At 55.8% G+C, this 24,006-nt stretch overlaps 1 protein-coding gene across 1 annotated transcript; it reads left to right on the forward strand.

Moving 5' to 3' along the window:
- Nucleotides 1-2: 2 nt before the first annotated feature.
- On the forward strand, nucleotides 3-18,341 carry NPTXR (neuronal pentraxin receptor; the record flags this gene model as incomplete). Its single annotated transcript, XM_034987238.1, has 5 exons — nucleotides 3-485; nucleotides 12,548-12,773; nucleotides 15,043-15,290; nucleotides 17,391-17,570; nucleotides 17,912-18,341. Coding segments are annotated over 5 exons (1,362 nt in total), but the record flags the coding sequence as incomplete, so codon positions are not given.
- Nucleotides 18,342-24,006: the final 5,665 nt, after the last annotated feature.

A 24,006-nucleotide genomic window follows, 5' to 3' on the forward strand; every position in this document is an offset into this window, starting at 1 on the left:
CGGCCGCCGCCGCCGCCGCCGCGTCCCCGGGCCCGCAGCGCAGTCTGAGCGCGCTGCACGGCGCCGGCGGCTCGGCCGGGCCCCCCGCGCTGCCCGGGGCGCCGGCGGCCAGCGCGCACCCGCTGCCGCCCGCGCCCCTCTTCAGCCGCTTCCTCTGCACGCCGCTGGCGGCCGCCTGCCCGTCGGGGGCCGAGCAGGGCGACGCGGCGGCCGGCGAGCGCGAGGAGCTGCTGCTGCTGCAGAGCACGGCCGAGCAGCTGCGCCAGACGGCGCTGCAGCAGGAGGCGCGCATCCGCGCCGACCAGGACACCATCCGCGAGCTCACCGGCAAGCTGGGCCGCTGCGAGAGCGGCCTGCCGCGCGGCCTCCAGGACGCCGGGCCCCGCCGCGACGCCATGGCCGACGGGCCCTGGGACTCGCCGGCGCTCATCCTGGAGCTGGAGGACGCCGTGCGCGCCCTCCGGGACCGCCTGGACCGCATCGAGGTGAGCGCCGCGCGCCGTCGGGCGCGGGCCGGGGCTGTGGGAGGGGCGGCCCCGGGAGGAAAGGGGAGGCCGGTGCCTGCCGCCACTGAGACGCTGGCCCGGGGCGCGCGCGGGAAAGGCTCGTCCCCCTCGCCTTTCCCTCCAGCCACCTCTGGGGCAAGCCCCAGTTTGCGCATCTGTGCAACGGGCGTCACAGGGTCCACTCGTAGTGAGGATTTACTAAAATGTAGGTATGTGAAAATGGTTGGCACGTACTAGGACCTCGTTAAATGTCCGTTTCATTCGTTTCTTCCAGACACCCCCAGAGCAGCACCAGTCCCACTCGCTTCCTAAGGTCGGGAGGGAGAAAGGAGGCGCTGTCCAAGGGACTCGGGAATCTGCTGTCCTGCTGAAGAGCAGGGAACAGAATGTCCCATAAGCCAAATCCGGGTGCCCCTCAGCGCTGCCCATCTCCATATCCCCCACTCGGCCTCAGGCCACGGACCCCAGGGCAGCGGCTTAGATGGTGCTGGCCCAGCCCCCAGTACGTGGAAGCCAGCAGCTCTGGGTGGGGACTGACTGGAGAATAGGGCCTCCCGCGGGTGGACACCTTCTTCGGCCGTCCCTGGCTCAGGTCAAAGACAGGGGGTCTAAGAGGGGGAGTCTGCTATTGGCTGTGGTGTGGTCCCTGGCCAATTTCTCCTTTGAGGTTGCCAGACCCCTACCTCCCTGGGGGAGCTGGGCAGACTTGGAAGGACGGATGTCTGCAAGACACTGACCACCCGTAGCCATCCATGATTTCCAGATGGCAGGGAAGGGGGTTAGCAACAAAACTGAGTCTGTGGAAAGAGGTGGGGGAGAGAGAGAGGCCAAAGCCCCCTTTCATATTTTCATATTTTCCCCCAACCTAGCAGAGCCGGCAAAGGCAGAGGGAGGAGAGCCCGGAGGAAAGGAAATGTAGGGACTCCCCCTCCTCATGGCTCCCTCACATCAACCTCTGGCCTGACAGCAGAGACAAGGCCTGTGGGGAAGGTTGGCCATGGCCATGGCCCAGCAGCCTTCCAGAAAGTCTGTGCTCGTGTCAGCACCCACCGCCCCCCCCGGGGGTCAGAGTGCAGCCAGGCCGTCATCACAGCCAACCCTCTCACCTTACCTGTGAGGAAACCGGGGGCTCAGGGCCCTCCTAGGTGAGTGGCAGCTGCAGGAGGAACGCCCAGGAGGCTTGTCTGCCAGGCCAGCAGCATCCCCTTTTCCTACTTCGGCTCTGGGGCATTTCTAGGATGAGAGAGCCAAGAGCAGGAAGATAATCAGGGGAACGCTGAAATTCAACAGTGCAGGGGAGCCTCAGTTTCCTCACCTGTGAAATGGGGACAATAACAACACCTACCTCGCTGGGCTGTTGGGAAGACTGAGTGAGTTAGTCTTTGCGAATGGCCCAGAACAGCGTAGAGCAGTGATGTGCTCCGTCAGTGTGAGTGAGTGGTTGCTCTTTTTGTCGTTAAGCTATAATATTGCTAATTTTTTAAGTAGCCAGAAATAAAAATGGGAACAAACCCCCCTCTTGTAGGAAAAAGAGTTTATTAACGTAAAAAAAAAAAAAAGTTGTGGTTTTCAGTAAACTTCCTCTTGCCTGCCCTAGCCCCTGCCTCCACACCCAGATGGCACCTGTGGTGCCTCCCACGTCTGCGGTTGGCAGAGCTGGGCTTGCCCTGGACCTGTTCCCCAGCACCTGTGCATTCGGCAGGGTGGGCTCCCCTCCAGTTAGCCTGCTGAGGTTGGGGGGCGGGGCGGGGATCCTGGCGGCTGGGATTTGGCACCAGATCGGCCTCCCGGGTTGGGAGAGCCCTGGCTTCCCTGCACATAGCCCTCCTGCTTTCGGAGCGCAGTGGACCTGGAGGAAGAAGGGCGGGGCGGGGCTCTGCTTGCCCACCAGGTCTGCCTTCTGGGCCTCGCAGCAGCTGGGGTCTGGACCCTGACAGTCCAGTCGGGCGGTCAGACTACTGATCTCCGTGCGACTGCGTGCGTCCTGTAGCCGCTACCTACTTCCTCCCCTCTCTTTTCATCCAGTATCCTCAAAAGGAAGCCCCCGGATTCCCAAGGTCTGTTTCCTCGTCCCTCCCTCTCTCCCTTTATGGCACACTGAACGTGCTCTGGGGACGTCACCGGAGTTGATCAATTGAACAGGAATAATTCAGTCCTTATCTTGCTGAATGCCTCTCCAACATCTGACCCCATCCCTCCCTCTCTCCTACAGACTTCCGTGCCCTTGGCTTCTAGACACCTCTTACCTGCTCTTTCTCCCTCTCTGCTTCTGTGTCCCCTTTTGGGGTCCTCCTCCTTTAATGGTTGCGCCCGCCTGGCTCTCCTTTCACTTTCCCTGGGTGAACTCAGCCACACCCTGCAGCTTCCAACACATGTTCTACTGTGGTGCCCCAACCAACTTAGTCCAGCCCAGGTTTCTCTCCCGAGCTCCAGACCGATAGATCCAACTGCTTCCTGAGCACATCCCTCTGGACATCGCACCAGCCCCCTGCCCTCATGGTGCCCCAACCTGAACTCAGGTCCTCCGCCAGCCTGCTTTTCATGTGTGTTCTGAGAAGCTCCTCCCCTACCCTCCTCCGTCCAGTCGACCTCATCTCTCTGGATGCTTGCAGCAGCCTCCTCAACCCACCAGACACACCCCTCCACCCATCTTCCTCCAGGCAGCCCCAGGGATCTTCCTTAAGCCCTTCATGGGGCTTCCTTGTGGTGCAAACTCCCCAGACTGCTCCCAGGCTGTCTTTTCAGAGCTGGCCCAACTCCCAGTTCCTCCTTGCCTCTGCCCAGATTACCCCCAGAGTATCCATACTCATCATCTAGGAGTCTGCTCTGAGGACACCACCTCCCAGAGGCCCTCCCTAATCACACACTGTCTTTTTCCTAGCCCCAATCCTGCTCCCATAACCCTGGGCACATCCCTGCCTGTCTCCACTTGGCACATCTCTGCATCACCTCCTCCCTCACCCCATCGGCCTTCCACCAAAGGGGAGGGAAGTTCACACTGGCCCAGGCCTCCCCCTGAGGCCTCAAGTGAGAGCCACACTTGTGGGCTTAGGAGAAATTGTCTTCCTTCCTGTGTTTTTATTTTTGTTATTGTTGTTGCTGTTAATTGAAAAAAGTCAAAAGGTGTTTTGGGGGGGAGAAATCGCATTTAATCCCACCATTGTCTCCGTTTTTTGTTTTGTTTTGTTTTGTTTTGTTTTGTTTGGCCCCTCTCGGTCCTTTCTCCAGAGGTAGACATTATTCCAGAGTTACTGGTTGCTGGTAATTACCATTTTAATGATGGCCATAATACACTGGAATCCATCTCTGACTCTATCATCCATCAATCCTCCGATCGTCTCTTGTTACTGGAGATGTAGGTTGTTCCTAATTATTTTTCTCCTAGATGCTCATTGCAGGATCAGTTTCATGCAGATAGTTGTTTGGGTTTGTTTGTTTTTTTTTCTTTTTAAGTCTCTTGAATTATTTCTTTAGGCTGGAGTCCCAAGAGTGGTATTACTGGGTCAGAGGATATTGATCTTTTATGGCTGTGGCCAAGAACCACTTTACAAAAGGGTTGAACCATTTATATGGCAACCAGCCGTATATGCATGTTCCAGTGTTCCAATTTTTGCATTAATTTAATAATGTGTAAATGAAACTTTAAGATTGATTTAATCAGAAGTTCTTTGACTGAAACCACATCCCTAACCCGGCCTGGCAAGCTGGTTGCCTACCCCCGTCTTGGAGTGGGAAGACAGGGGTAAGGAACACTCTGATGATGGTCACAGGGGACCCTGGGCTTGATAACAATTACAGCTCACACTCACCGAGCACTGCGCGTTCTCTCATTTAATCCTCATAAAATCTCCATGAGGGAGGTAACAATTTTATTCCTCTTTTACAGATGAAAAAAACCCAACATTCAAAGGGGTTAAGACATTGGCCCAAGGTCACACAGAAATGGGGCCTGGATTTGACCCTGTCGGTGTGTCTGGCTCCAGAGTCCTTCCTTGTGCTCCATTATTTTCTCTAGATCCACCTGGAAAGGTCAGACCTCAACTAGCTTCAGGAGAGTGAGAAAGACAGATGAGGGCAGTGCCTGGTGCTGGATGTGGTCCTGGGCCATTTCTGCCTCTGCGCACCCGGAACAAGAATGATGAGGGCCAGTCCTCAAAGGCTTGTCCTGCTGGCTGGCAGGATCATCAGAAGGCTCACATGGGAGCTTTGCTGATAATAGATAACAAATAGTATTTATTAGCTTATCAGTCTTCAGCCCTGGGAATTGGGCTGTATGCGTCTGCATCTTCCGGATAGGGACATGGAGGACCTGAGACTCTAGAGGAACCAGGGCCAGGCACACCACCCCACCCCCACCCCTGGCTTCGGTTTCCACTCCATAAAATGATATGGTGAGCCAGATGTTCTCTAAACACCTTCCAGTTCTAAATATTCTCTGAAATAGGCTGGCTGGTGGCATAAAGTGGAGTTCTTGTGATTTTAAGCTCTTCACCTCCCTCAGTTTTTTTTCTGTTTTCTTATCTGTAAAATGGGTGCAAGAAGGGGCTGGATTTGGTCCTGGCCCTTTGGGCTCTAAATTGGGAGTTCTTGGGCAGATGCGTCCTGCTTAGGAATTGTGGGGGGGGGCGGGGTTACATGTGTCCATGGCCCCAGCCGGGCCCCCAGCCACCCACTCCCACACCTCCAGTTTCTGAGGGAAATCTGCAGATAAACACAGTGGTGTAGAGAAGCTCCTGGTGCCTTTTCTAAAGTCTGTTGGTTGCTTTTGCTTTTCTCCTCCATTGCTGCGCATTCTGGCAGCTTCTGCTTGGTGGGGGCTGGTTCCCCTCACCCTGCCTCTTTGGCTGTGGAGGGGGCTGGCAGGGTGCAATGAGAGAGGTTCTGCCCGTTGAGGATGTGGAACCTCAGTGCCCACCAGCCACCTGCAGACGCTGTGGCTGGCCTCGCCCCATCTCCAGGTGGGGTGCACATACTGGGAAGCCCTTAACCCCCACTTACCTATCTGACAGGTGGGGAAGGGGAGGGGCAGGACCCCGGGAGGGTCCCTCTTGTCCTGTCATCCTGGGCACTGGGCCTCTCATCTCTGGCAGTCCTTCCCCCAAGAGAGGCCCGTCCTGCCCTTCCAAGCCTGCTTGGGAGAAGTCAGGGCCTTACCTGGGGGATTTTCTTTTTTTGAGGTATATCTTACATTCCAGATATGTAAGAGCTCATATATCTTGCGTATAAAACACATAAATCTTAAGTGTACAGTTCAGTGAAAATTCGCGTATGGATACATGCATGAGAGCACCACCCAGATCAAGAAGAGGACATTCCCAGTGCCCCCCAAAGGCTCCTTTGTGACCCCTAAAGTCCCTTCTTCCCCAGAGGCACCACTCTCCCGGCTTCTGTCACCACAGATGTGGTCTGTGTTTGAACTTCATATGACCGTTCTCAGACAGCCGCACCCTGTTGTGTCTGTGTGTGTTTTGTTTGTCTGACATTTGATCGCAGGGCATGTATCGGGGATGTGTTATTTTTCCACACTGTGTAGTGTTTCAACATATGGATATGCCTAAGTTTACTTACCCTTCCTCTATGGATGGACATTTGTGTTGTTTCTGGCTTGGCGTTATTACAAATGAGGCTGCCGCGAACATTCTTGTGACATCTTTTGGTGGCGATAAGCCCTCATTTCTCCTGGCTGCATCCCCAGGAGTGGGTGTCTGGGTCCCGGGAGAGACATTTATTTAGCGTTAGGAGGTGATGCCAAACACTTTTCCAAAGTGGCAGTAAGCGTCGGCATGCCCACCTGTGTGTGAAACTTGCCAGCCTTGGTATGGTTATTTTTAAAACCCTCCCCGTTCTGGTGGGCGTGCAGTGAACTCACTGTGGTTTTAACTTGTATATCTCTGATGACTCATGCTTTGGAACACCTTTTCTTATGTTCATTGGCCATTTTGTGAAGTCCTTGCCTGTGGGAGGTGGAAAGAGGTCAGGGGTTGGTGCTCCTCACCAAGTGAAAATGTGGTGGGGTTTCCCGAGGACAGTCTAGGGCCCGTGGTCCCCATAGAACTCTGGGGACAGGGACTGAGACAACCAACCCAAAGTGGAAGCACTTCTGTGCCCCCCACATACCCCTCATTTGACTCCAGGGGAAGCTGAGGCTCAGAGAAGCTGAGTAACTTGCCCGAGGTCACACAGTACAGCAGAAGCTGAGCTAAGCTCACAGCCAGGATTTTCTATAAAAATGGGCTGTGGGGTAGAGGGGTAGAGGGCAGTCTTTGCTGCAGATTTTTGGCTAGGGCCCGGAAGTATGTGGGCAAGCAGGACCTTAGAGGGAATTCTGTGGCCGCCTCAGTGCGGCAGCTGGATGGGGAATACTTGAAGGGAGAGGCAAGGGGGCCCGGGGCTTGGGGTATCCTGTCACTTACTCTGGGGCCTCTGAGCCCAAGAGGGAGGATGGACAGATGCTCAGAGAGCCTTCTCCTTGCCTCGCCACACACGGAGCGCCCTGACCTGGCACCCCCGCTGCACGGACACCCATTTAGACAAACTTTTGGTTACAGTTCCAAATCGGCCTTGCGGGCCCAGGACCAAGCATCAGGCTGGCCTCCGCCGCCCGCACGGTTACCACTCCCTGTGCCCTCCCGCCCCTCAGTAGACGCGAATGCTACTCCTGGTTATACCTATTTATCAGCGTATGCAGCCCTCACACACGTTCCTTCATTTGGTCATTAATTATATTCCAAAACGTAGAGACCATTATTATCCCCATTTTACAGTTGAGGAAACCAACGGTCCCAGGAGTTGAGCAGCTTGCTGGGGCTCCTGAAACTTCAGCTCGCCGCCTCAGTTCCCTCATCTGTAAGGTGGGCCTCCTCACTTCCCCAGATTGTCGAGAGAGGTTGTGAAATGCGCGCACAGACCTAGGAAGTCGGGACCCTGGAAATGATGCGGACCTGTCTGATGTGAGAGTCGTGCCTGAACTCGCGACATCGAGTTGTCACAGCCTGTGTGGACGCGAGGATGAATGAGGGAGGGAGGGACCGAGGGAAGAAGCCCTCTCTCCTCTCCCTGCGGAGCATCTTAGATCAGGGGTCGGGGAAAGCTGCCCTCTGGAGGGGGAGCCGGCATTGGCCAGGGGAGGTGAGGCTGGAGCAGGAAGTGTGTTCTTAGCAGAAGGAACAGCATGTACGGAGGCCCTGGGAGAAGGGAGCCAGGGGCAGTTGGGGACTCTAGGTGGAAAGGAAGTGTAGCTTACAGGGGTGGGTAGTGACGGCTGAGATCAGAGGGGCTGGGACTTTACGGGTGGGGGAGGGGAGCTATTGAAGGATTTTAAGCAAGGCGGTTGGTTTAGCAGTTAGGCAGCTGCCCCTGGTGGAGAAGGGCCAGTGTAGGGGCCCAGGTGACCGGGGCCTGGACTAGGGAGGCCCAGACGACCCAAGTGAGGCTACCATTAAGATTCAGGTTTAGGGACGCCTGGGTGGCTCAGTCGGTTAAGCAACTGCCTTCGGCTCGGGTCATGATCCCAGGGTCCTGGGATCGAGCCCCGCATCGGGCTCCCTGCTCAGCGGGGAGTCTGCTTCTCCCTCTGCCTGCCGCTCCCCCTGCTTGTGCTCTCTCTGACAAATAAATATTAAAAAAAAAAAAAAAGATTCAGGTTTAGATTCTACCCTCAGAAACTCTGCTTTTAGATTTCTCCCTGTTTTTTTAAAGAAAGTCATTGCGGAGTATCTCAGACATACACAAAAGTATAAAGAATGCCATCCGGGTGGGGACCCAGACTCAAGACCCAGAACGTTTGCAATCAGCTCATGCCCTTCAGAGCCTCCCAGCTCCACCAGCCCTCAAGAGGGGGTCACCACTGCCCCGAATTTGTATTCATCTCTCCCTGTGTGTTTCTGCCTGCTTTTTACGAATACATGATCTAGTTTTGAATCTTTGCAACTTTATACAAATGGTATCCAACTGTTCTTCTGTAATCTGCTTTTTCTCTCAATATAATGATTAAACAAAAAGGTTTATGGTTGGAGTTGAAGAAGGATGGGCTCCTTCAAGAGCTATTTAAGTAGTGGCAATAAGAATGGACACCAAGCGCCTCCCGGGCCTGCTCCGCCCTCAGGACAGTATATAACTCACTTCTCACTACAGTGTGATGAGATATTGCTGCACCCTTTTCGCTGGGGAAACTGAGGCACCGCAGCTGTACACGAGGTCACTAGGCGGGTGGAACCCAGCTGTGAGCCCAGCAGATTCCCACTGGACTTGGGGGTGGTCAGGTGGGGAGGTGAGGAGACCGCACCCACAGTGCCGCCATGAAGCCTCTCTTCCTCCACCCTGCTCACCACCCCCAGAGTTGGGCCCTGTGCTGTCCTGGGGGCGGGGGATGAGCTGGGTGCTGAGGTCCGGCACCCTCCCTCTGCTCCCCGAAGGAAAGGAGCAGACTCCACCTGGGGACGAGGTGGTTGGGTCCTCCCCACATCCTCCCAGCTTCCGAGCCACCCTCCCTAGGCAGGTCCCTGCTCTCCGGGTCCCTCAGTGAGGCCGCCCCCTCCCCCCACTGCAGTGTGACAGCCCGCCGCACCCTCCCAGCCTCTTCATGGCCACCGGAACCTCTTCCACTGGCCCCCCAGGCAGGCAGGGCAGCCAGCACTCTGCCCACTTGGCAGAATGAGACCCACACTGTGAGGGAAGGACGGAAGAAGGCGAACAGCTTCTGGAACCCGAAGGGCCTGGGCTGGGGTTCCTGAAACTTCAGCTCACCGCCTCAGTTCCCTCATCTGTAAAGTGGGCCTCCTCACCTCCCCCGATCGTCGAGAGGGGTTGTGAAATGTGCGCACAGACTTCCCCGGTGCAGGACCTGGCATGTGGTACGCGACGATGAGGACAGGAGCCGCTGTCGTATTTTTGTTCCTGAGGGCTAATGAGCCCAGCACGTTCGTGCTGAGCCGGGCTAGGACCCCGGGCTCTGGCTCAGGGCCCGTATACTCACGCCGAACCCCACCCAGACTCCCAGCACAACAGTCTGTGGGTTCGGAGCCCCCCTCTCCCTGCCTCGTCGGGACCTGAGTGGGGGTGATGGCATCATCACCCCTCCCCCCATCTTGGGCTAGGGGCCCAGTTGGCATTAGCCAGGAGCCCACGCGGCACAGCCTGCGCCCGCAGCAGATGGGAAAGTGGGGGGGGGGAGTCATGTTCTTCTGATTCAGACACTGGGGTGGGGAGGGGGCCACACACGATCTGCAGAGCCCACCTCCTCCCTAGCCCTCCTGCCGGCAACAGAGCTGGTGGCTCCTACAAAAGAACAGCTTGCACGCCCGCCTCGCTCAGCGTGCATGGCTTCTCCTCGCCACGGCGTCTGTGTAAATAGCACTAGACGTCCTGTTCCTCCTCTGAGGGAGGAGGACGCTTTGCTCGAGAGCTCTAGAGGTGTCAGCTTTGCCCAGCCCCATTGCTGTAGGAAATTCAAAAGGGCTTCTGCCTCAGTTCCCCGATCTGTGAAATGGGAGCACTACGAGTACCAAGCAAAATGAGTGGCTGTGAGGATTGGTGAGTAAATACACGTGCAGGGCCAAGGACAGGCCTGGCACCCTGTCTCATTCAGACGTGTGGCCTTCCTGTCAAGCTTGGCCCCATGCAAAGAGGGAAACGGAGGATAAAGGGTGCCAGAGCCCAGGAGACTCAGCCGTGGCCCTGCTGGCACTGAGATGGGATGCATTCTATGAGCTAATTGCCTCAGCCCAAGATTTACTGAACGTTCAGCCACTTTAAGTGCAGTGGGTACTCCATGGGCTTTCGTGGCCAAGGGAAGATTCTGGAGGTAGCCAGCTCTTCGTTGGCTGATGGTTCAAGGCTCACAGTTTGCATTCTGCTTTTATTGTCCAGGAGGGCCTGTTACTTCAACTCTTCCATCCTTACATCTGTCCTGGGGATGGACAGAGCAGGACCTGTTGTCCCTGTTTCACAGAAGAGGAAACTGAGGCTTTGTGTTTAGCCAGAGTTAGGATTCGTAGGCACCCAGGGAGTTAGAAGGAGCCCTCCGATAGGGTATCGGAGGTTAGTGTAACAGGGGTGGGGCCAGCTGTCCAGAGCTGCTCATTAGTCCATGCCCCACCCACCGCACTTGGCCTGCGCCCCAGCCTGGGGGGCCAAGGAGGCGGTTGCATGGATGGGTGGCTGTGCCCTCTTAGGTGGGATGTGGTGGGGGATAAAGGTGGCCCGCTGTGGGGGCGTCTGGGTGGCTCAGTTGATTAAACGTCCAACTCTTGGCTTTAGCTCAGGTCGTGATCTCAGGGTCATGAGATTGAGCCCTGCATCAGGCTCTGTGCTCAGTGGGGAGTCTGCTTGAGATTCTCTCTCCCTCTCCCTCTGCCCCTCCTGCTCATGCCCCCCCCCAAAATAAATAAATAAATGTAAAAAAAAAAAGTGGCCCACTGTGGTCCAGCTTTTGTCCAGGCTCTTGTCCTGAACACCACCATTTAATCCTGACCACAGGTCTGCAAGCTGGGCATTCCAAGCCCTCATTTTGTAGATGAGGAAAAATGACACCAAAGAAGTTAGCCCCCCTGCTCCCACTCCCGAGGGGGGGTGTCAGTCCCTCCAACTCCCCAGCATGAGGTCATGGCAGCTTCTCTCAGGCGCTGGCCTCCCCGCCCCACCCTCCAGCACTTTGAGGCAGGACATCCATTTATCTGCTCATCACACAGCTAGAAGACACGCACCTCGAGGAGAAGGAATCTGCCCAGTCTCACCCAGCAAATGACCACAGGGCCAGGGCTGGGCCAATGAGGCTCAGGAGGGGTATCCTGTACTCGCTCCAAGCCGAGGGGCCATCCTGCGAGGCACAGGGCACTCAGGAAATGTTAGGCCGTGCTCTTGGTTTTCTGTTTTGCCCTCAGCAGTATCTTCAGCACCGGGTGCAGGGCCCAACCCATAGTAGGTGCTCTCTGATTATTCCTTGCTCAGTGAAGGTATCGTAAGAATTCAGTGAGCTCAGGCCTGGGGCTAAGGCTGCCGGCAAGGCCCAGGGCTGACTGAGCAGGAGCTGCTCGGGCCCTTGGGGAGTGTGGAGGAAGCCAAGGAGATAGGGAAGGTCTAATTTGGCTCCTAGAAGCTCAATGAATTATTAATGTCTGCCAGAGACTACCCCTCCCAGAGTCTGGACTTGTGGCCTCGCCTGCCTTCTTCCACCCCAGAAGGGCTTCTTCCAGCAGGAGAGGGGGAGGAGAGCCCCCCTCCCTGGGGCCCTGCTCCAATTCTTCTGCCCGCTGGGGTCATAAGGCAGCAAAAGGGAGGCTCTAAAAAATCCTGGGCAGGATGAGGGTGTCAGAGACCAGCTTGGATCACTCTGCCCTGGGCAGTAATTGCAATAACCAGGCTCTGTTCATTGGCATTTACTACTTAGCCATCCCCCAACCCCCCTTCTAAATAGGTACAGTTCTACCCTGTTGCATGTGGGGAAACGGGTTCAGAGAAGTGGAGGCATTTGCCCAGGGTCACACAGCAGATTGATTCTGGAGCTGGATTTGAGCCCTGGGTTTTCTGACTAAGGCGCCATTGCAGCCCTATTCCAGAAGCCCCTGGTTTGTGCCTCTGCATCTGCTCAGTGCCCACACAGAGCTTTGCACCATTTTGAGAAGCCTGGCGAGCGAATGAGTGAAGACTAAGACAATCCACCCCTTCAAGAACCTGTCAGCATACAGCTTTCAGTTATGAAGGACTCAGCCGTGGCTCTCAACCCTGACTGCAATGTGAGAACCACCCAGGGGAGCTTCTAGAGCTCTCCACTGCCAGCCCCCCACCTCCACCCCACCATAGGCTGAGATGTTCTTGAGGGTAGACCCAGCCTGCTTTCAGCTTACCATCAGACACCGGCAGTGGAAAGAACCTGCTCTTTCGTTGAACATGTGTTGCCTGAATTTGATATCGCCATCCCCATTTGCCTTTGGGGAAGCTGAGGCTCACCTGGGGTCACCCGACGGCTCATCTCTGAGCCCTGTGTCTCTTTCCTTTCACCCTCCAAGCGACCTCACATGCCGTTTCTTCTGCCCTGTAAGCAGCAGGAGCTCCCAGCCCGTGTGAACTTCTCAGCGGCCCCAGCCCCTGCACCCGCGGTGCCCACTGCCCTGAACACCAAGATGGACGAACTAGAGGGGCAGCTGCTGGCCAAGGTACTGGCCCTGGAGAAGGAGCGAGTGGCTCTCAGTCACAACAGCCAGCGGCAGCGGCAGGAGGTGGAAAAGGAGCTGGATGCGCTGCAGGACCGCGTGGCTGGACTGGAACATGGTGGGTCCAGGGCCCAGCAGAGGGCACTTTCCCAGATGGGTCTTCAAGGAGGCAGATTCACTCAAAAACATTTTTGTGCTCTCCAGAGGCTAAAGCTAGATGGGACAGTGGAGAGGGGGCTGCGAAACCCAAGAGGGAGAGAATAATTGGGGAATATCATTATTTTTCTTTTTTTTTTTTTTTAAGATTTTATTTATTTATTTGAGAGAGAGAATGAGAGACAGAGAGCATGAGAGGGAGGAGGGTCAGAGGGAGAAGCAGACTCCCTGCCGAGCAGGGAGCCCGATGCGGGACTCGATCCAGGGACTCCAGGATCATGACCTGAGCCGAAGGCAGTTGCTTAACCAACTGAGCCACCCAGGCGCCCGGAATATCATTATTTTTCTTAACAGTTAACATTTTCTGGGCCTTACGTTCTGGGAGTGGGCTAAGGACTTGACAAGTCAGCTGGTTTAATCTTCACAAACCACATGGGGCTGGTACTGTTAGTCCCATTTCACAGATGAGGACACTGAGGCTCAGAGAGGTCAAGCGACTGAGGCCCAGCATCACACAGCCAGTGAGTAGTGGATCTGGACCTCAAACCAGGTCTGAGGTTTGGACTTTTCCAAAGTCCATGCATTTAACCACCCCACAAAATCTGTGAATCAGAATTTTGCTCCTTGCTTAGCAACTGGGCCTTGCAGTGCCAGGAGTCAGAGAAACGTGCTGTCATGGACGGTGCTCAGGACTGAGCATCAGGAGCCCTGGCTCCTGGCTCCACAGCTGTCACTGGCTTACTTTGGAATTTTGCTTCCTTTCCCCAGGCCTCATTTTTCTCATCTGAAATGTGGGGATCTAGGACTCCTGAGCTCTCAGGGACCTTTCGTCTTTGAAACCTTGTGAGGACCACCCTTAAGAGGCTTACAGACAAGTTAGGGATACCAGGGGAAATCATGAGCAATAATCAGTGACTGGCTTAGATGTGGGACGTGAGTTCAGGAGAAGGAAATCCAAGAGGCTTCCTGAAGGAGGCGAGCCTCAGCCTAGTCGCTGAAGGCAGAGGGAGAGAGCCAGTCAGTTTTGGAGTGGAGGGGCCAGAGCAGGGGCAAGGCAGGAGGCGAGACATGGCCCAGTGGGTTTCAGGGCTCGCCTCCTGGCTGGAGCACAGAGATAAGAAAGGCAAACTCACCCCTCCTCGGTCCTGCCACTGGCCCCCTGTACTGCATATTCTAAGGGATTGGGGGACACAGCCCTCCAGAAGCTGCAGAGCAGAGAGGAGGCAGACAGCTAGGCTGGATGTCTGTGTGCCTGTGAGCAAGTTGTGTCCCTTCTTGGGACTCAACTTCCTCATCTATGAAAGGGGTTTCAAGGGGCACTGAGTCCCTTCCTCTCTTACCATGTTGCATCAGCACATCAGCCTTCACCCCAAGCCCCAACCAGACCTGGGAACCCAGGTCCACCATTCCCAGCCCCAACCCCCTAACCCCAGCCCTCAACAAGCAGCTAGAGAAGGGGGCGTCCTACCCTAGAGGTGGGTGTGGTAGGTGTTACCCCCTGGCCTTGGTGACTCTCTAGTCTACCCCTGCAGAAAGCCCTCTGATACTCAAGACATAGAATCCCTGAAACTCTGCACAGGAAGGCACCCTGGACACCAAGGAGTCCCAAGATGGTCTTGTTCGGATGGCAGCTCTGCCGCTGACCAGCTGTGTGGCCTTGAGAATATGACTTAATCTCTGCACCAAGGCTTCCTCATCTGTGAAATGAGGATTATAATAGTGGCTACCTCATGGGGTTGTCACAAGAATGATGTGAAAGCCTTTAGAACAGTGCCTGCCAGGTAGAAGGTTCTGTGTAGTGGTTATTAAATAAATAGGCAAAGAACTCAGAAAAATGATCATTGCCACAGCTCAGGTTTGTTGAGCATTTATTATAGGCCAGGCCCTTTATGTAGTTTGTCCCGCTCGGCCCTCACACAAGCCTGGGAGGGAGGAAATCTTATTTATGTCATTTAACTGAGCAAACCCGGGCTGGAGAGGTGACGTTGAACTTGTGGGATGTCACGTGGCTGGAAAGTGTGGAGGCAGGATTTGAACGCAGGACGTCTCAGGTCCAGAGCCCTTGTGCTTTAACCACACCCATCAACACAGAGGCAGGGTAGAGAGGTCCATGAAGGCACCTGGCACATGGCAGATGCCCAGGGACTAGGAGCCTTCATCCTAGAGTCTGCCCCGCCCCCCCATCAGTGTCCACTGACCCCCACCATGTCCGCCTTGCCCACTCCCCTCAGGGTCCTCAGCCTACAGCCCCCCAGATGCCTTCAAGATCAGCATCCCCATCCGCAACAACTACATGTACGCCCGTGTGCGGAAGGCACTGCCTGAGCTCTACGCCTTCACCGTCTGCATGTGGCTGCGCTCCAGGTCGGGGGGCAGTGGCCAGGGCACGCCCTTCTCCTACTCGGTGCCCGGGCAGGCCAATGAGATTGTGCTGCTGGAGGCGGGCCACGACCCCATGGAACTGCTGATCAATGACAAGGTGAGTGGGGGCTGGGCGGAGTGGGAAGAAAGTGGGGGACGGGGTTACCCTTCCAGGAGCACCTGCACTGGGCTGGGTCCCAAGCATGTGGGCCCTTTCCATTCCCCTGCTCGGCAGCTTCAGGACACAGGAAATGCCTACTGGGTGCCAGGCTGGGTTCTGGGGATACAAAGACAAGCCAGACCTGGGGCTGGCTGAAGAGGGGCTTGTATCCAAGAGAGGCTGTCAGTGATGGCGTCTCCATTTACAGAGGAGGCCCATGGGGCTTCCCCAGTGACCCAGCTGCAGGAGCAGGGCTGGAAGGGTTTGTCCCAGGGCCCTGCTCCTTCTCCTGGACAAGAGGAGAAGCAAATGAGGCCCAGGGACCTACCTAGGGAGGGAGCGCTGGTGGACTCCTCGCCCCCCCTCCTCCCCTGCGGCCAGCCCCTCTGCCCCTCCCCTCACCTGGAGAGTAGGCTGGTGCCCTTGTTCTGCCCTTGGGCCACCCATCTTCCCCATGCCTGGGCCGCCCAGCCCCCACTCACCTTGTCATTGGTGACATCCGGACAAGGACATGGGGGAGTGGTGTGGGAGTGGCATGTGATTGAGCAGGAGAAGAGGAGTGTTTTATCATCCTCATTCTCCCCAGTATCCTCCTCTACCTGCCATATTGCTTTGGGATTGGCAGGCATGGTGGTCTTTTGAGACCTCCCCCCCGGAGATGCAGACACCACGTATCACACCCACCTATGACCAGCCCACAGCCACTTAGAGCTGCTAGGAAGTGACTGTCACCCATCAGAAGCAAGCTCAGCAGGAGGTGTCTTTCATGGGTGTCCTGGAGGAGGAGGAGGAGGAAGGAGATGGGCCCAGGGGACAGTGAGTTTCTCTTGTAGACCAGCAGGTTCTAGGAAAGGCTGGGGTAGCTGGAGTACATCTAGATCCTGCTACCATGTCCCCTTCACACACCCCCTGGCTGCCATCCTTGGCCCTGCCCAAGCTCAGCACTCCGCGCTCAGCAGAAAGGATTCAGCACCCTGGACAGGGCACAGCACGGCCCTATTCCAGGAACTCTAGCGTCTTTTTAAACGTCAGCCTCACAGGTTACTCAGTTCCCCTTTTATTCCAGCCTCTTAGCCTTTGCTCCTGCTGTGCCCCCACTTTGCTTTGACTTGCAGTGGAACAGTCAGATCCATTGTCCTTCCAGAGGTGTTTGAATACCATGTCTGCTGTCCCACACCTGCCTCTTCCTCTGGACCTCCCAAATGGCCCCTGTTATTTTGCCTTATAATATTGTCCCTGAAGTTCTTCCCTCCCCTGCAGACTCAGCTCATTTATAGCTAGGACCAGATCCACATCCCCAGTGTCCAGAACAAGCCTGGCACTAAGTGGGCCTCAGAGAATGTTGTGTTAAAGTGTGATCTCACAGAACTCTGGAGATGAATGAGCCCTTCGGGAGTCCCAAATCCACAGGCAGCAAGTACATCTCATCTCAGGCCAAAGCTAATCAATCACCAGCGGCTTCCCAGAGCACTGTTTTAGGAAAGATCCCGGGGCTGAGCCTGGGTTCACGATTGATTAGCCATGTCCGCCTTGGGTAGACGAGGCAGAGGTGGCTACATATTTGCCATCCTTTGCCTGACCATTAGCATCCTTTGCATGAGGAACTGAGGCCCAGGGAGGAAAGAGCAGCCTCCCCAAGGTCCCACAGGAGGTTGGTTGGCAGAGCCAGGGCTGGACGCCAGTGCCCAGCCTCTGAGTCCAAGGCTGCTTGTACTCCTTGAGCCCAACCATGTGCCAGGCGCTGTGTGAGGTGTCCAAAGGCTGTGAAATGTGGCTCCTGCCCCACACGACCTTACAGGCCTGTGAGGGGGTGAATAAGGAACCTGGAAACACTCAAAAACCAATTCTGAATAGTCCCTTGTGTTCTGAGAGAAGCTGCCTGGTTAAGTTGTGGGGAAAGAGGAAAAAGTGCTCAGAAAGACATGGGGTTGAGAGGAAGGGGAGGGTAAACCTTGGCTCAGTCCCTGGAAAGGACACGGGTCTTCTGGGCCCCACCGCACTGGTCCAGCCTTGGGACTTGTGGCACCTCTGACCTGGGGTTGCGGGACCTATGTCCAGGTGGCCCAGCTGCCTCTGAGCCTGAAGGACAATGGCTGGCACCACATCTGCATCGCCTGGACCACAAGGGATGGCCTGTGGTCTGCCTACCAGGACGGGGAGCTGCAGGGCTCCGGTGAGAACCTGGCCGCCTGGCACCCCATCAAGCCTCATGGGATCCTTATCCTGGGCCAAGAGCAGGTAAGGCTCAGGGTAGTATGGGGGCTTGAAGCCTGAGTAGGTATCACACTCACCCAGGGCCCCTGGGAGGGAGGGGTTAGGGAAAGGGACCCTGGAAGCACAGCAGTGATCAGTCTGACCCAGCCATTCTGCAGATGGGCAAACTGGGACTCAGAATGAGCAGTGACCAGCCCAAGGGGCTGGAAACTTGGGGACAGAGGGGGAAGCTTGGGGCGGGGCTAGAACTTTAAGGGGCGGGGCTTCAGCAGGACCTGGGGCCTGATTGAGTCTGTCTGCCTGTCTTTTCCGATGGCTCACTCCATGTCTCTCTCTCTCCTCTCTCTGCTGCTCTCTTGGCCCAGGACACTCTGGGCGGTCGGTTTGATGCCACCCAGGCCTTCGTGGGTGACATTGCCCAGTTTAACCTGTGGGACCACGCCCTGACACCTGCCCAAGTCCTGGGCATTGCCAACTGTACCGGGCCGCTGCTGGGCAACGTCCTCCCCTGGGAAGACAAGCTGGTGGAGGCCTTCGGGGGTGCAAAAAAGACCACCTTTGATGTCTGCAAGGGGAGGGCCAAAGCATGAGGGGCCACCTCATCCAGGGTCCCTCCCTTGCCTGCCATTTTGGGGACCTTACGGTGGGGGCATACGTTCCCTCCTCAGCCTACCCACACACTGGCCTTCCCTCCTGCCCTGCTCCTGGCCATGCCTCCTGTTTCCCCCACCTATACCCACACCTCCAGAATGCCCTGCCCTGCAGTGGCTGTCCCCTAACCCCACTTGGATGGGGACAAGCAGCTCAAGCCAACAGGTCAAGCCTGGGGTGAGTCCAGGGCCTGGTGGGGGTGATAGCAGTGCCCACAGCACTGTCCACCCTCTCGGCATCACACTGGAGCGGTCTCTTACCCCCACCACCCTGGCCCATCCACCACGTCTGATGCCACTGATCTCAACAGCATGTCCCATGGGGTCATGTATGGAGGAAGGGCCCACTATCTCAGTGGCAGGCGTGGCTGTCTGCCCCCCTGTCCCCCATGCACCAGGCCTGGCCCCTTCCCCTTCAGGGCCACAACAAGCTCTAGAGCTGTCCCCCCAGCTGAGAAAGGGATGACAGAGACATAGGAGACTCAGACTCACCCCTCCTCCATCTTTCCACCCGTTGCCAGTGAAGGGCAAGGGGATCTTGATGGAGCCTCCTGCACCCTCTCTCTTCCTCCTCTTTCCTCGTTTCTTTGTGTGCAGTGGTTTGAATGTTGGTTCCATGCCTGGCCCACCCCCACCTCAATTCCCAGGACATCTCCTTCCCGGCTCCAGCCTGAGGGACAAAGACCCTGGGAGGCCAAAAGGCCATAGTCACCCCTTGTGCCCACCCACATGTGTGCTAACTGGCAGGTCACCTCTCCTCCTCCGTGCCCAGGACAGGGCCTGGGCCACTTCAGCCTGGGCTGGGAGCAGCTTGTGAGAGAGGCATGTGCCCAGGGGACCCAGGTTATGGCATAGCCACATTACCTAATCCCTCTGCATGGCCCCGAAGCCTCTGGGGAAAGAAGGGAGAAACCGAGTGGGCAAAGAGGGGAGAAGCACAGAGTGGTGTACAGAGCACTGGATGAGAAGGAGCCCATGGTTCCTAGCCAGCCCGGCTGCTCACCTGCTGTGTGGCCTTCTGTAAGTCCCTGCCTTCTCTGGCTTGGCCTTCCTCATTTGTGAGCTGAGGCCCTTGCTTTGGTCATTTCTCCAGATCAAACATGAGGTGGTCTGTGATTCCAAGTGGATCGGGTGGGGCAAGACTGACGCTGCCTAGGAACCAGGGGCAGATCCTGAGAGTAGGCAGCAGATGGCATCTGGCCGGGCATGGGTCAGGGTCAGCAGCTGCCTCCAGAGAGTCAGGGGCAAGGGCAAGGGGCAAGGCAGACCAACCTCATGCACAGATTGTAAAAAACAGCTTTTCTGGATCACCCCCGCCCCAGCCTGGCACCCTTGCCCATCTGAGAGGGCTGAAGGCTTCCAGCTTCCCACCCTGAGTCCTCACCAGCTCCCCCAAGATAGTGGAAGAATGTAAAAGCTATAATGTAAAAGAATGAAAATACCCAGTCTGACTTCTTGCTTGTGTAGATGGGGAAGAGCTCCGAGAGGTCAAGTGACTTACACAGGACCACACAGCACAATGTGGCAGAACCAAGACTAGAACCCAGGGCTTCTGACACCCTCTTCAGTGCTCTTCCCCCCTACACCATACTGCCTGCCCATGAGTGTCTTTGAGTCCAGCCCTCACCTTAGAGGACAGACATTTTAAAGAGGTCAGAATGCTTTCCAACATGAACATCTTCCTTTATGAAACACACAAACATCTTGGCATCGAGACCCCCCCCACCACCACAGGAAGTAGGGGGAGGAGAGGGGTGATCCCCAGGCACTCTGGCAGGAATGGAAGGCAGGTGTTCCCTCTGCCAGTCACCTACCAGGTGTCTGGGCAGCTGCAGGCTACCTGACTCGAGCAGGTACCCGTGCCTTTTGGCCCGCTTTCTGTTCCCTGTCTCTGTTCCCCACCACCACTTAACCTGAGGCAAGATGCAAGAGCTGCAGGCTGTGGGGCCCATTGCCATGGAGGCTTCTCCAAGACTTGTTGCCTCCAGCCCCCAGTTCCCTCCCTTGTTGCCAGTTCAAGAGCACAAATAGACCGTTCAGCACCACGGGCCCAACTCCCCCTAGAAGAAGAAGCGATGGCGTGCTTCAGCCAGAACCTGCTGAGACCAAGGTTGCCCTGGTAACAGCCAATGACATCAGCCTAAGTGCTGGGTCAAGCGTCTCTTAATGACATATGCTGTTGCTGGGGTGACAGCAGATTCAGGACCCAGATTCCCGGGACACTGGGCTTTATTGGGTTTCCGTTACTGGTTTTAAGGAAGCAGCTTTTGTGGAGGCCTTGGGGAAAGAAAGGGTCTAGGAGGGAACTGACAGAACTTGAGCTTACCCAGAGGCATCATCCCAAGTCCCTTATGCTTTGTCATGGTGACAAAGATGAGACATCTGACCTTGGTCCCATGCTGAGTCACCCTGGTCAGCCCTCCAGAGGGCACAGGAACAAATTAGAGGCGTTGAGGTGCAGGCTGTGAGTCTGGGCCATTGGTGAGTGGCCTGGGTGCCCATTTCCATTCCAGGAAGGTGAAAGCCCGAAAGTCCCCACCCCTCCTTCGTCCACTGATGGTTCTTCACCTTTGCCGAATGCCTGCTGTTTGGACGCCAGCTCTGGTCGTCTAGCTGCTCCTGGGCACAGCCAAGAAGACGGGGAAAGAGGAGCTGGAAATGGCGCGTGCTTGTGTCCCTGAGCTGCTCTGGCTAACGGTGATGATGGAGCCTGTTTGTTCCATCTTTTTTAAATGTCAGGCACTGTGCTGAGCACCTCACATCTCATTTATCCTCACAACAGAGTCGTAAGCTGGGACTGTTCTTAGCCCCAGGGAGGGAACTGGAGCACAGAGAGGTTAAGTAACCTGCCCAGTGTCCATCAATTGGCAGGTGCTAGAGTCCAGACTTCAAACCAAGGCAGGTTACAGCAAGGACCAAAGGGACTGGCAGCCCTACTCTCTGTGGAGTGGGACTTGAGCATCATTGCTCCCGATGGGTTTTTCCCTAAAGAGATGTGCTTGACCCCATTCACTACCCTCACAGGTTGGTGATGGAGGAAGAGGCCCGGGATGGGCTGGCCCCAGGGCCAGGGTCCCCTTGGGTGAAGCCGTGGGAGGGGTCTCTGCAGTGTGCCCGCCACCTCAGCCCTTCAACTGGCTCTCGTTTCCAGAACTCAAAGGTAAGAGGAAGCTGGACGGTCTCCCAAGAGTCCCAGGCAGGGAATGGGGGAGAGGATCTTTCTCAAACTTCTGCTTTGGGTCAAGCCCTGCTCCAGGTGCTTCACAGCTCTTATCTGTCAGATTTTGCCCCCCTTTGTGGCATTCTGTACCCCCAGTCAACATCCCAAGGGGATAGATCACCTTGCCACAATCGTGCATGACCTAGGACCACAGCTTTGGGCAGGAAGTTTCTTCAGGAGGCCCTCCTGAAGTCTCATTTTATAGATGAGGATGCCAGGGCCCCAGGAGGGTGAGTGGCCCTTGGGGCCACCCAGCCAGGACACCTGGAGACCTGATCTCAGCTTTCTGACTCTCCACAACGCAGTGGTCCCTACCCGCCACCAAGAACTGGGTCCCTGGTTCCTCTCCATTTCCCAGCACCTTGCCCGGAGCAGACTGGAGAAAGGGTCCCCTCCCAAAGATGCGATCATTCTCTTCCCCTCTGTCCCAGCTGCCTGCCACCCCAAACCCCACCTCACCCCTGCTGGGTGGGGAAGGGGCTCTCGTGGGCCCAGGCTGAGCAGTGAGTGAGCACATCCAGCTGTCTGACACTGTGAAATTAGTGCACCCGCCCCCCCCCCGCCTAATTTTGTACATAAAGTGACATGAGATGCAACGTGTGTGTGTATGTGTATGAGATATGTCCTGGGTTTTGTTACTTTTTTGTTTTTTTAAATTTGAATGTTCAAAATAAACAATGTTTACTCTGAGGCTCTTCTTGCAAGGGTGAAGTTAGCCTGGGGGGTGCGGGGCAGGAAGGGGACGGCTACCTAGGGCAGGGCAGCAGAAAAAGACAGGAGGCGCCGCTTGGTGCCCCGTAGCCTCACCACTTTGGCCTCTCAGCTGATTGTTCTGCCAGCTCCCAGGCGCAGACATACCCCATTCCCCAGGATTTATGCAGGAAGGATGTAAAGAACACAAGTCCCACATGGAAAGTGTCCCAGTTCTGATAACTGGGTTTTGGCCTCATTCCCAACACCCCATCCCTACCTCGTGCCCCAGTTCTGGGAACCAGGTCCTTGACTTGTTCCCTGAGACCCAGTCTGCCTGAGTCACTTGCCTGGACCCCCAGAGTGTCACCTCCCTTGGGCCCTAGAGGCGATGGGGTAGGAGAGAGGGAGGGACACTGTTGTATTTCAACCTGTCCCTGCTCCACAGTCTACCTGGACCCCTCTGACTTGTTTGGCCTCTAGGTTGGACTCTTTGATAGTGTCAGGGTCTGCTACCCCCACCCACCCCTGCAGCAGCTGCCCTACCCCCGGGAGGTCTTGATCTGGTCCCCAGTCCTCCCTGTCCACACCATCTTAGGGGCACATCCTCTGCCATCCCATCAATACTGTTACTGCTCGTAGTTGGACCGTGTCCAACTTTCACAGACAGCCCCTATGAAAAGGCCAGGGGGCCCGCGGGTCAGGGGGTCACACCTGTAGGACAGGCCTTCCAGAATTTTCCAAAGCTTCCCAAACTTCCCACCTAAGTGAACTCACCCCATGAAGACCAGGGGGTATAGCTAGCTGGAAGCAGCACTTGAAACAAGAAAACCATATCTGAAGTCTACTGAGTTATCCGAAAACTTCGTGTGCTTTCTTCCTTCTCCAAAATGAACCCAGATTTGTTTTATTTTTTATTTTTTTTAAGATTTTATTTATTTATTTGAGACAGAGAGAATGAGAGAGAGAGCACATGAGAGGGGGGAGGGTCAGAGGGAGAAGCAGGCTCCCTGCCGAGCAGGGAGCCCGATGCGGGACTCGATCCAGGGACTCCAGGATCATGACCTGAGCCGAAAGCAGTCGCTTAACCAACTGAGCCACCCAGGCGCCCTCCCAGATTTGTTTTAAAATACTGCCTTTGATTACTTACCACGGAGCAAAATTAAGCTGCAGGCAATACACTTCGTTTATCCTCTCTCGCACTGATTTACTTACAAACACCCTCTCCCTCTGTCCCATCAGCTGGCAATGTCCAACCCTGGTTTAATCCCTACCATCCACCGGCTTCATGTCAGCACCTGCCCAGCTGAACCCTGATGCAGAAGAGCACAGGGCTCTGATGTGTGTTGACTCTCATTTCAAATTCATGGCCAGAGATCTCCAAGGGGCATTTCTGCCTGCCCTACAATCTTAGCACTTGCCTTGTATGAGGGCTTGCTCTCCAAATAGCTAAAAATCAGACCCTCTCCCTCCTCAGACCTCCTAGAGCCTCTCCACCCCCCTTCCCACCCCCTCAAGGGTGACCTTACCCCACAGTCCATTGAGGAAACAAAACGATCATCACCTCACCAAGTTTGTCTACAAACCTGCACATTCTCCAGCTGCCCTCCAGCCACTCAGCGCAAACCGTCCCTGCTCCTACCAGAGGACCTTGTGTACTGGACCCCATCCCCCCACCTCCCCAAGAACATCTCTCCCGAGTCACCAACTTCTCCTTGTCAACTTTATCATTCCAACAGGCTTGCGATGATGCCCTTGTATCTCCTCACACCAAATCTCCCCACCCCAAGCCAATACACGCCTCAAGGCGTCACTCTTTCTCTGCTCCTATCACTGCAAGACTTCTTGAAAAAGCAGGTGTGGCAGGGTCCCCAAGACCACCCTCAGGTTTGATGAGTCA

This window comes from Mirounga leonina, unplaced genomic scaffold, assembly GCF_011800145.1.
Source record: "Mirounga leonina isolate KUSES-001 unplaced genomic scaffold, KU_Mleo_1.0 Mir_418, whole genome shotgun sequence".
Classification (NCBI taxonomy): domain Eukaryota; kingdom Metazoa; phylum Chordata; class Mammalia; order Carnivora; family Phocidae; genus Mirounga; species Mirounga leonina.